General features: G+C 33.6%; 1 protein-coding gene across 2 annotated transcripts in view; it reads right to left on the reverse strand.

Moving 5' to 3' along the window:
* Positions 1 to 507: 507 nt before the first annotated feature.
* The window catches only part of SMC5 (structural maintenance of chromosomes 5), a 177,178-nt gene continuing 165,628 nt past the window's right edge, over positions 508 to 12,057 (reverse strand). The window contains exons 18-25 of one of the 2 annotated variants that reach the window (XM_037796903.1): positions 10,488 to 10,613; positions 8,220 to 8,264; positions 7,686 to 7,781; positions 7,144 to 7,248; positions 6,810 to 6,929; positions 4,060 to 4,239; positions 3,880 to 3,975; positions 508 to 2,802 (exon numbers count right to left, since the gene is read on the reverse strand). In XM_037796903.1, coding sequence (XP_037652831.1) covers positions 2,659 to 2,802; positions 3,880 to 3,975; positions 4,060 to 4,239; positions 6,810 to 6,929; positions 7,144 to 7,248; positions 7,686 to 7,781; positions 8,220 to 8,264; positions 10,488 to 10,613 — 912 coding nt within the window. In that variant the 3' untranslated portion in view covers positions 508 to 2,658. The remainder of the gene's footprint in view (positions 2,803 to 3,879; positions 3,976 to 4,059; positions 4,240 to 6,809; positions 6,930 to 7,143; positions 7,249 to 7,685; positions 7,782 to 8,219; positions 8,265 to 10,487; positions 10,614 to 12,057) is intronic. The other variant, XM_037796904.1, reaches the window with a different exon arrangement.

The raw sequence follows: 12,057 nt of genomic DNA on the forward strand, positions 1-12,057 counted from the left end.
CAGTCCTTGATCTCATCTGAGCCACTCTACACCTCTGGTAAGGTTGGTATTATCCTCAGTTCAGTTCCCAAATGAGGGCACTGAGTTAACCTGTCTGAAAGCTAGTGATAGTGTCACTCAAAAATAATTTTTTTTTTTAATTTAAAATTACTTTAGGGAGTAGTTTAATGTAGGGAATAATAAAGTAAGATTGGATAGTGGGTATGTTCTGGGCAAATCTAGGGTTTCAATGTAAAAGTATTTATAGCTGCCATGTAACTTCACTTCTTCAGATGGTTTAAACCCCTTTTTATGGGTGTTTTTGCTTCTATTAGACTGTAATTTCATTGCAGGCAGGCAAAAGACTAAATTTTCTATCCTTTTGAATACTGATAAGACCGCTGAACATTGTTCTGTAAATGGTAGGCACTCAACAACTTGTATTTTGGTAAATCTGAATAGCAAAATGACTCTCGTAGATTCAACATACAAAAAACAATTCTTATTTAAAATAAGACACCAAAGGAATATGAAAATATGTATTTATTACCAACAGAGTGGTGTTTCTCACCCCAAAGAGTTTTTTTTTTAGTTACACAAACACACAGTAACAGGACGGAATTACAAATTTTTCACATACCAAAGGTTCATACTCCAAAGAAAACAAACACATGTCCAAAAGACAATTTGAAAGCAGCAAGAAAAGTCTTTCCTTTTACCTTGAATTCTGAAAACCTTTTAACACTCTTTCCCTAGAAAATCAATGAAGATTTAGTCATCAAAAATACCTGCTTATTACCTTAAGGTTTTAAATATCATTTTATTCACAAATTAGCCCTTAACTTGGAGTTTTCACAATCTGTATGTAATTAAAATTTAATTTTCACAGAATATGTGAAGTTTTAGTGGCTGAGTCTACACTAAGCTAGACTTAGTATTCTTTTAAAAATGTTTAAATAGTACATAATTTATTCTTCACAGTTCAAAAATTTCAATGTAAAACAAAATACTGATGTTGTCCAGTACAGAAATATAAATGCTTACAAATAAGGTATGGAATAATTGTTGGCATATGTAAACTGAAATGAAATCATCATTTTATATTCAAACATACCTCACCTTTAAGCTTCTTTTTCACTGATAATCATGTTGCAGGAATAAGATGACAGGCACTAGCTTAGACAATAAACAAATTACACCAAGTACATATATAGTAAAGATATTTTGGTGGAAAATAAAGCAACAACAAAAACGTTTGGCAACAGCATCCATTTAGTAATTTATACACACTAGTAAAAATGTTATTTAAAAATATTCTCACAGTTCATGCATTAGCTTTAGTTTAAGAGGGGAAGACCCTTTCCATTAAAATTTTTAGAGAAAAAAATACCCTTTTAAAGAGAAAACATCTAAGTGAGAGGAAATAAACATATTGTTCATTAAATTTTGGCCTAATATAAATTTCAATGTCTATTTAAGATTATATAAAACTGAACTGAGTGTAATTCTTTAATTCTTTCAAGCTGGCGAGATGAAAAAATACTTCTGTCATTACCAATACAGATCCAATCCACTGTTCAAAAACATGTACTTGAACCATTATTTTACAAGATTAAAATACTTTGGTTGGCATTGTTAATTAGTATAACTCAGAGATAAATGATTTTCTCATCTTATTCTTTCATGCTGAAAGAAAACAGTTTAAACTAGATTTTCCCAAGATAATAGGATAGACCAGCCCTGAAGGAAGTACCTGTAAGTTTAAGTTCTAACAACATTATGGTTTTAAACAAATCTATGCTTTTCCCTCACTCGTTACATAACACTGAGAAATTTCAAATATAAACTGTAGAAACTAGCATATGAAATCTTAAGAAAAATATTACTAATTATAAAAATGTTTTAGAAAATTAAGATGTAAAATACAATTAACTTTAAATTAAAAAAACACACATAGACACACTTTATAGGGTTATTCTTTAGAAACCCTTGTCATCTGATTTGATTCTGTCAATCTTCTGGTTGCATTTTGCATCTTCTTGTGGCATTTCAAAGAAGTCCTGCTACCATTTTTGAACCCCAGTGTTTCTTTTTCCTTTGAAATACCAATACAATTATAGCATCAAGTTTCATAAAACCTTTTTTCTTTAAATGCCATTTCCTAGTGGAGATAAGGTAATCAATTTCAATAAGAAGAAATGAATAGATTTATCATAAATTATCTCTATACATTTAGGACTAGAAATTTCTATATCAATTTTTAAAAATTAAAAGAACAATGGGAAAAAATATGACTTAAGCTCTAGAGTCACCTTCAGGCCCTAAAAGTAATTCAAGTTACTCTGCAAAATTAAAGCTCAAGGTTACCACATCAACTAAACTTTTGTGATTGATAACTCCTTCCACTGTACCTTTGATTTGCAATAGTAAATACCTGTTAACCCAATGGTGGCCAGAGTGCTAAAGGTACAATTTCAACCAAGACTAACAAAGACTTAACTTTTTTCTATCAGATGATGTTCCAGAGAAAGAAGCTACTATAGTCTCCAATTCATCAATCCACTTGTGTTTAAAAGCAGGGTTCCAAAAATAACTGATCTTTTAGTTTTAATGAATCTCCTAAGTTTTATTCAGTTAAAAACAGTTTCACAGAATATTCCAAGTCCCCTCCTTTTGCTTTTATTGAGAAGGTTGAGCGAATGTAATACGGCGCCGCCGCCTTTGGAAAGCCTTTAAATTCCATCTGTTTGGTTCCAGCATGTGAGGACCATTATAAACGAACAATACTGTCATCTTTTCAGAATAAGGAAGATTTTGCAGGAGCTGTGTCAAAACAGACAAACTGTCATATGACATTATACATTAAGAAACATGATTTTCCAACCTTACATGTGCACAAATCATTCATGGAACTCTTATGAAACTCTCAAATAACTTTATATATACCTTGCCAGACTGAGATCCTCATCTTAATTAGCATACCTGAAACCTGGTCTGATGAACAATCAACATGCCTGGAAGGCCTCTACATCCATGGGCCAACTGAAATCATATAATTTCCTAGGTGGACCCTGGAGAAGAGTAAATCCTCCAGAATTTTCCCAGGAGAGATACTTTCACATATTTATCTGCAAACATGTCCCAAGCAATTTCTAAGGTCAGGCACAGTGATAGATGGGTACCTTGAAATAACAGGTGGATTGGTTTATAGGGCAAGGTGTTTGGTAAGCAACAGGGTTATTCATGGATCTATCTATTCCATAGAGCATCTGCAGCAAAAGAACACTGACTACTACTGTTCAATAAAATTTGAATTTAGGATGGGCTCTCCAATGAAAATTTTCATGGACACTCAATTAAAAAAAGAGAAAATATCTAATTACAGGAAATACATCTTTGAGAACAATAGTTTTATAATTTACCCACAGCACTACACTTAACAAAAGAAACTTTCCCATTGCAATAGTTCCAGCTTGGGAAAATTCTCTGGGCCAGGGCAGGGGCAGTGATCAATAAAGAGGGATGGCAGTGTGTGCCAAAATAGGTTTTTCTGGAGAAATGGAGAGAGACAGAGTTCTAAGATTTACATTCCCCAGTCACTGTTCAGTGCTAAAAGAGGAACTGTTCTAGAAGCAGAGTGAGTGCCAAGGGCAAGGAGGATATCTTGGCTCTAGAACATGTTAGGCCTCTTATGTGTCTTCCCCCTCCGATAATGAGATTTCTGATTAAATATGTTACTGAAACTTGTCTTCTTCGTTACTACAAATACTACTGTAATCTTTTGTTTCTTTTTCTGGAATATTCCTGCTCATATTTACAGATTTGGTCAAAATCTACTACATGATTAAGCCACAGGGGACTTCTGACTACATAAGCACTATCAGGTAACACATTACCTACCTTTGGTGTAATGAAGAAGTACTGGGATGTGTTTTCTTTACAGGCAGTATTGACAACCATTTCAAACACTCTCCGTTCATTGATTGGGTCCATTCCCTTAACAGTGACAATAAAAATAATGATTACATTTTTGTCTCTCGTATAATATGTAACACCCAACTAAAATTATAAACACCATACCTGATTGATTTCATCAACTACTCTGAATGGACATCTATTAAGCTCCTGAAGTGCCATCAAGTATAACATGGTAGAAACACTTCTTTCACCTCCACTTTGATGATGAGGAGTTAATTCATGCAGTTGCGTACTACTGCGAAATTTGACTCTAATTCTAATTCCATATTTATCATAGTCTTCCTATAAAACATTTAAAAAGGTGAATAAAGATGACAGATTTTCCTAGGAATTTCATACTATTACTTGAAAATAGAATAAACTGTTACAAGAGTAAAAAACTTAAAATTTTGTGCACTTGTTTAAAAGTAAAACAACAAAATATTAAGGAACAAGTTGCTGTCTAAAAGCTTTAGATAAGGAAAATATTCAGATTAAGAAAGTAACTTTTTCCTCCTCTCATACCTTTCTTTTCAACTTTAGTAGGCTTTCCCCAGGGGTTTTAGAGACTACTGAGTGAAGAAACCTGACATGGAAAGGCATGTTCTAGTTGTAAATTGCTAGGTTTTAAGCTATAGGTGAAAGTAATTAGCACATAATGGAGTGTCAAGTGCTACTTTCTGCTAGTTGTGTATGCCAAGAGTCCTCATGACTTGACTTCTTCAGCTGGTTAATAAAATAGGTAGGGTCTATATGCATACGTTGAAAAGTTATTCACAGTATATATACACAAAACTTAGCAAAAAGCCTGGCACATAATAGGTGCTCAATAAATATTTGTTATAATTTACAGTCTTCTTGCCAAAATCAAGACTCTGGGGCTTATATATCAGTCATATCAATGTCATTTTTAGGCCAGTCAGGATCAGATTTACCTTAAAAATAAAATACATAACTACTAAATAAAGGTTACTTGTTTAATAAATAGAGCTTTATGCTAAGACAGTGCTGACCAAGAGAGAGAGAATGAAAGCCATGTATGCAATTTTAAATTTTCTAATAGCCATACTAAAAAAAGTAAAAAGAAATAGGTAAAGTTGATTTTAACATTTTATTTAAGTCAGTATATCCAAAATATTTTGATTTCAATATGTAATGAATGAAATATTGTTACTGATATATTTATATTCTTTTTCTCATACCAGGTCTTTATAATCTGGTATCTATTACAGTTACAGCACATTTGACATGTTTCCAGTGCTCAACAGCTAAATGTTCAATAGATAGGCTAATGGCTACTGCAATGGACAGCACAGGTCTAAGATTAACGGCAAGGTTGCCAGAGTCTTGATTTTGGCAAGAAGACTGTAAACCTCTTATCCATAAATTCAAACATGCTGGTAGGCTATCAAATTTTAGAACTACCACTTTCAATCTGTTTACCCTTGAAAAAACCAAAATACAAAAAAAAATGAATTTGCGAATTCCCAAGGTTTACTTTGTAACTTTCATTGTATTTCATCCACAATAACTTTCTTAACTATGTCATTTGTTAACTATACCAGTTTTGATTACTAGAGCTTTGTTTTTGGCTCTGCCACCCATTCTGTGCTCTTTCTGCCCCATTCTAGCTTCCTCCATTTCAGTGGAAGCCCTGGCTAAAGAAGGCAGTTCCAGAACCATGACTGGGGAGCCCAGAACAGACATTCCAAGGGGGAGGCTGCAAAGAGGTAAGAATGTCAATTTTCCATTAAAGGAATCTGTAACTCCCTTAAAAAAAATAGTGTTTTTAAAAAAAGTAACATCTATTTTCCATTAAAGTTCAGTTTTACTAATAAATCTGCTTATTTGTAAAATATGGTTGGTAAAGGTACCTGTCTTGTAGGACTCTTGTGAGGATTAAATAAGATAACACATTTGTAAGTGCTTAGCATGGCACCTGGTACATAGGAACAATAGTATACATTACTATTGTTCCTGCAACATCCCTTAATTCTAACAAGTCAAAATATTGTGTAAATAATGGTTATACAAAAGCATGTCCTGGTATCTTACTAGTATTTTAGAAGTGAAATGATGCTTGCTATCATCATGTCTCCACTAAACAGCTGAGGGAGGTATGGGAAAAGATGCTATCTTGCTTTATATTTATGTATGTAACTAAAATGCAAAATTGTTAAGTTGTAAAGGAAAGGAATTTTTTTTTATTGTCTTTAGTACTTTCTTATTTTTAAACAAACTTTATATTACAGAAAATTTCTATTATATACAAAATTAGAGAGAAAATGAAAATTAGTCCAATGTACTATCAACTATGACCAATACATGGCCAGTCTTGTTTCTTCTATATCCCTACCTACTCCCCATTCCCAAATATTCTGAAGCAAATCCCAGTTCACCTCTACACATTTCTTAATGGAAAATTAATTTTACTCCAAAATGCAGTACATGAATTTTTAGCTCAAATTAGTAGCAAATTTCCAAATACTTTCATTCCTGTGAAATTCCCTTAAATTCTTGATCAAATGGAAACTGGATGTATACTGTATTTCAGTTATTTTTGCCAACTTGTTCACGATTCTTCTAACTTGGGCAGTGGTAGATTTATAAAGCAATGTATTTGTTTACCACAGCCGAAAAACATTATTCAGACCAGATATAAAGAGAGTTAGGCAGTAGTTACTAATCTCAAATGTCACTGCAAACATGAACCCCGATGGAATCCCATAGGTGGCCTTTTCCTTTGAACACTTTTTTAGTAAGCAAAAATTTTCACAGATTAACACTAAAGTAAATACATACATAATTTATATGGACTCTTAGCACATTATTAAAATTACTTGTCAAGGAACATATTCCAAATGCAATTTTACCTCATTTTCTGTATGGAGATCAACTTCACCAGCACACTGCATGGAACTAAAGAAATTGCTGAATTTTTCATTAATTTTTTCTACCAGCTCTTTTAAAGGATTAAGCCACCTTTCTTTTACCTACAATTAAAGTCAATGCAAAAATACAATTTAAAAGAAGTGTCATTGCATTCCAATACAAAACTTTACATAAATTTATTATCAGTTTGGCTATGAGAACACAAAATGTACTATTCCTCTTAAAGTTTATCATTCCACTTTGGCTTATTCTATATTCCTGTATTTTTAATGGTAAGCATATGATTAAAAAGAAAAGATAAAAAGTAAACAATACCTGTGAAATGTTTTCCTTATATTTATCCAGTTCTACTTTCTTTCTCTTCAGTTCCTCAGTTAACTGTTTTATTTCTTCTTCTCTTTTGGTGTATTCTTCAACAACCTGGCAGGTAAAAAAAAAGTCTTTAAGATAAATCTACCTAACACAAAATTACATGAAATTTGCATCTATTAAAACCATTAACTGAAATTGCCATTTGTGTTGCACTGTTTGCATGCAATTAATTTATGTTCTTCTAACATACTGAAAATGTCATTTTTGTCCTTGAAAAAATATTAGACATTGCAGTACTTCAGGTTAGCCCAACTATTCTTTTTATGAAGAAAAGGCACAGAACACTGTGTTCCTTAGGAAGAATCTATTTAAAATTCTAATAGATTCAGAATCTGGCATTTAAAGCACATTGTTCCTGCTGTCTAGCTTATTATTACCAAGAGCTCTGGTACAGAGTGGGAGGCAAGTACTGGAGAGAAGTGTGCGTGTATATGGAGGGTGGGGGTAGCGGTGGTTGCAGAATGGGAATAGGGAAAGAGGCATACTGTAGGATTCAGTCCTGTGAAGCAAGAAGCTCTTGATCTTTCCTCAGTTAATAAAGCATCAATTTCATCCAATGTGTTGGGGAGATCTTGGAAAGCCTGAAGGAGAAAAAAATTGCTCATCATTATAGAGAGTACAGTGAAAATAGTTCAAACAATTATTAGGAAAAATAATCTGAATAATTACTATGTGTTCAACAGCATGCTGGCACACAACAAGGATACAAAGGAATTTCAAATAGGGTTTTTTTTTTTTGCCTTCAAAAACTTACACTTTTAAGAGAAAACAATGTATATATTTAATAACACTGGATAACACCTTAAGACAGTGTATTGATGTTGAGTATTAAACTAAGCAGTACATATCTTATAGGTGATGGGAATTTTAAAGAAAAGAAGTATCAGTTCATGCTACAGGAGAGTTAAGAGAATTCAGAGGCCCAGCATTCAGCTCTGGGCCTTAAAGCAAAAAATGGCTAGAGAGAAGCAGGAAGAGGGGAAGACAGAATTTTGGAAAAAAGAATGAGCACTGCATACCATGGGGGGTGAGGAGTTGTGTCCATTTGGAATGGTGGGTACTTGCTGAATTGGTAGAATGGGTCCAGAATATGTGGGGCATTGAAAGAGAGCAAGAAGTTAGAACTTTATACTGTATTTATAAAGAACTACAAAAGCATCTTAAGAATCCAATTACTTTGACAGTAGAATTTCACCATAATATTATCTTGAGTTCAGGCCAGAGACAAATTAGAACACTTTGCTGTGAGAGAAGGTAAGCAGTACATTGTTTTGCTCAAAATCCATATACTACATGGAACAAAGTGAGTCTTGAAATTCTGAAATAGATCCTGAATCATTACATTATGATAACTTAATCCCTATTTTGGCTTTACCTTTTAGAAAGCAGTTCAGATATTTGGTATGTATATTTGGTTGAATCTCTGACTTCTCCACTGAGCCCAACACTTACTTGATGTCTCTACTTGACTCTAGTAGGCTTCTTAAATTTAAGATGGTAAAACAAAAACCATCATTGCATCCACCTTCCCCATCCCTTTGAGCATACCTGTTTCACCTTCAGTCCATCTCAGTATGTGGCATCATCGTTCGCTAAGATAAAAAAATTTAGGGGTCCTCTTTTACCCTTCCCTTCAAGTCCCTTAGCAAGTCCTGCTGGCTCTGTCACTAAAAGATACCCCAAATCTGTCAACTTTTTTCTCTCTACACTGCTACCACCCTAATAATACAAGCCATTTTAATTTCTTGCATGGTCCAAAGCAATAACCTTCTAAATGGTCTCCTTGCTTCCATTCTTTTATCCTGACTATTTTCCACACAGCCGTTACAGTGCTCTTTTATAAACTGAAAGTAATCATATCGCTCCTCTGTGTAAAATCCTCTAGGGGATTCTATCTAAAATAGTATCCTCTCAAAGGCCTGAACAATCTTTCATCCTCTCACTCTATCCCCTTACCTTGTTTTATTTTTCTTCTTAGCACTTCTCACTGACAGTATTTTTTTGCTTAACTTTTTTCTGCCTCACCCTCCATACTAGACTGTAAGCTTCTGTTGAGAAGAAAGTATGTCTGTCATGTTCAATAACTGATATGTAACAGGTAATCAATATATTTTTAATGAATGAATAAATGAATTATCTTCTAATTTTGTTTCTTTCAAAAACAGTATGATTTATCAAGGACAGAATCATTGCTACTTTCTGAAAGAAAAAAATTGGTACATTCAACTAATATTTATGTCATATAGCGTAATACAATTTTGGAGATGTTCTGATATATTTTTAGAAACAAGCTCTGCAACTTGATTTACAAATATCTACTGCATTCCTACTTTGTATCCAAGCAGTCACATTTACTCTCTGTGATCTCTACACCTGACATCATAGAATAAAATCTTTCAGGATTTGGAAATTATAATCCAAACCAGTCATTTTCCAGTTCTGCTTATATCTTTGACAGACATTTCATTATCCACTGAAATAACTAACATTTGAACTTAAGCATTAAAAAGAGCCATATATATACCAGATTTAAAAAATTTATTATCTATTTTCTTACTTCATTTTGACATTATTCTGAGAGCGCATGTACATAAGGCAAGGTATCATCCCCACCTGCCAGATAAAGCCTAAGATTCACAGGGCTACATAATGGTGAAACTTGAAATACTGCCCTGGCTGCCTTTTGGGCCCTCATTTTACTAACTCATGATATGTAAATATATGATGTAGAATGGAAATAAGAAAAGGTTCTTTGTCCTTTCCTTACTGGCAGATATTAGTTCTAAAGATTCAGCTCCCATTGACCCTAATTAAACACTCTGATTTCCCAGAAAACGTTTTCCTTTCACCCTTCTTTTTCTAAATATCAACACTGGTTATGGTTTCTTGTTTACCAGTTACTGGTACTACATGTCCATCAAAACTTACATCCCATCCTCTAACTCCACCCCTTAAAGGTAGCTTGGAGGACAAAAGCCCACTTTTATTGGAAGAATGAATGTTATGGTACCAATAATTCTGAAAGCTAACACCCATGTTTTAAGAATTTTAGTACTATGCAATAAGACTTATTGTTGCCCCAAGTTTGAATACAGAAGGAAAAATCCGTTAAGCAGAATTACTTTACGTATATATTCAGTTAAAAAATGGGAGCTAAAAATCCCATGTTTTTCATGGCACATCATGTTTTCCATAGTCTGTTACAATGCCTAAAACACTTCAGGCTTAAAAATAATGTGTATATGAAATATGGTAACTACAGTAATACATATAATTTTTATACTTACTGTCTGATATTCTTGAGGAACAGTCTGCTCTGCACCCAGGTTACATACTTGCCTAGCTCTCTTCATAAGTTCCTTGCATTTCTGTAATAGTCGCTGTCTACTTTCATCCAACTTGATGAAATTTTGCTATTACAGGAAAAAGAAATATTTTGAAAATTTGAAAGTTACCGTTAAAGGGCTGTTTTATAAACCACCGTTATTATATCAGATTACTGAATTCTGATTATTATATGCAAAGCATCTGAAACTATATCTCAAATCATTTTAAACATAAAATCATGCTTTTTTTGTAAAGGTTAAATTTGACTTTAACTTTTAAATATCAGCACATTAATAACCTGGCATTTCTCTAATTCATAAGAACTCTGAAATTTAAATTTGTCTTTCTGAATTAGTTTAACTTAGTTACATATAATTACACACTAATAAAATTTGAAATACACAGTACATATCCGAGAACTCAGCACTCAAATGTAGGTAGTCTTTAATTCGTGTTTGATAGTATTCTAAGTGCCTTTTATGTAGTTACTTATTCATTGACTCATTCATTCCTTCACCAAATAATTATTAGGAACCTATTAAATGCCAGTATTATATTAGGCATTGACATATGAAGCTGGATAAGGCCAAAGACTCATAAAATCATTAACAAAACAGAAATGGCTACTACGTACTGAATGTTTATTATGTGCTTATGCTCTTGGCTAGATGCTTCACATACATTATTCTCTTTATTTCTACCCTAACACTGTATAATAATATCCCCATTTTACACACTAAAAAAAAACAAGACTGGAGAGAAATTAAGCAACCTCACCAATCTCATACATTTAGTAACAGGCTGTCAGGATTCATATCCATGTCTGCTTATAGAGCATGTGCTCTATTCATTATAGCCTGATGCCTCTTAGACCAAGCAGACTGGAAAGAAGGAGGCAAAGTGAGTATGTGGGTGGTGGTGGTGGGGGGTGCAGGAAGGTCAGAGTAGTCGCCATATAAGCTATGACAACTGCTTAAAAACAATCTTAACAAGTAATCAATTACAAAAAGGGAAGCAGCAGAAGGCATTCCAAGGATAGGTGATTATGACTATAAAGAAATGGATGCCTCAAAGAGCCCCTTATTTAGGGAATAAGTAATCTAATATGGTTGGAGAGGAGGTTATTTGTAGGGTTGTAAAAGACAAGAGTGGCTACAGCACAATAAAGAAATTATTTAATAAGTAAGTGGCAAGGTGGGCAAGGGCTGGATGGCAAAAGTTTCATGTATAATGAGGAAAGCATCTAATTTACTGAATGCCTTCTGAGAGCCAAGCACTGTTATAACCACTATCCTATATGTTAATTTAACATATACTATGATTTTAAAGGTACCTCTTCTTTTAGATGTAGCTTAGAGATATTAGATAACTCGCCCAAGGTTATGGAACTAGCAGGTTCTGAGAAAGAAAAGAGGTCTAATGTGCTCTTTCTATTAAGCCTCAGAACTTTGGACTGCATAAAAACCACCGGGGTGGTGACGAGGAGGTAAGAAAGATTGTTAAAACAGTACTGATGCACCAGCCACACCC

Source organism: Choloepus didactylus, chromosome 10, assembly GCF_015220235.1.
Source record: "Choloepus didactylus isolate mChoDid1 chromosome 10, mChoDid1.pri, whole genome shotgun sequence".
NCBI classification, from domain to species: domain Eukaryota; kingdom Metazoa; phylum Chordata; class Mammalia; order Pilosa; family Megalonychidae; genus Choloepus; species Choloepus didactylus.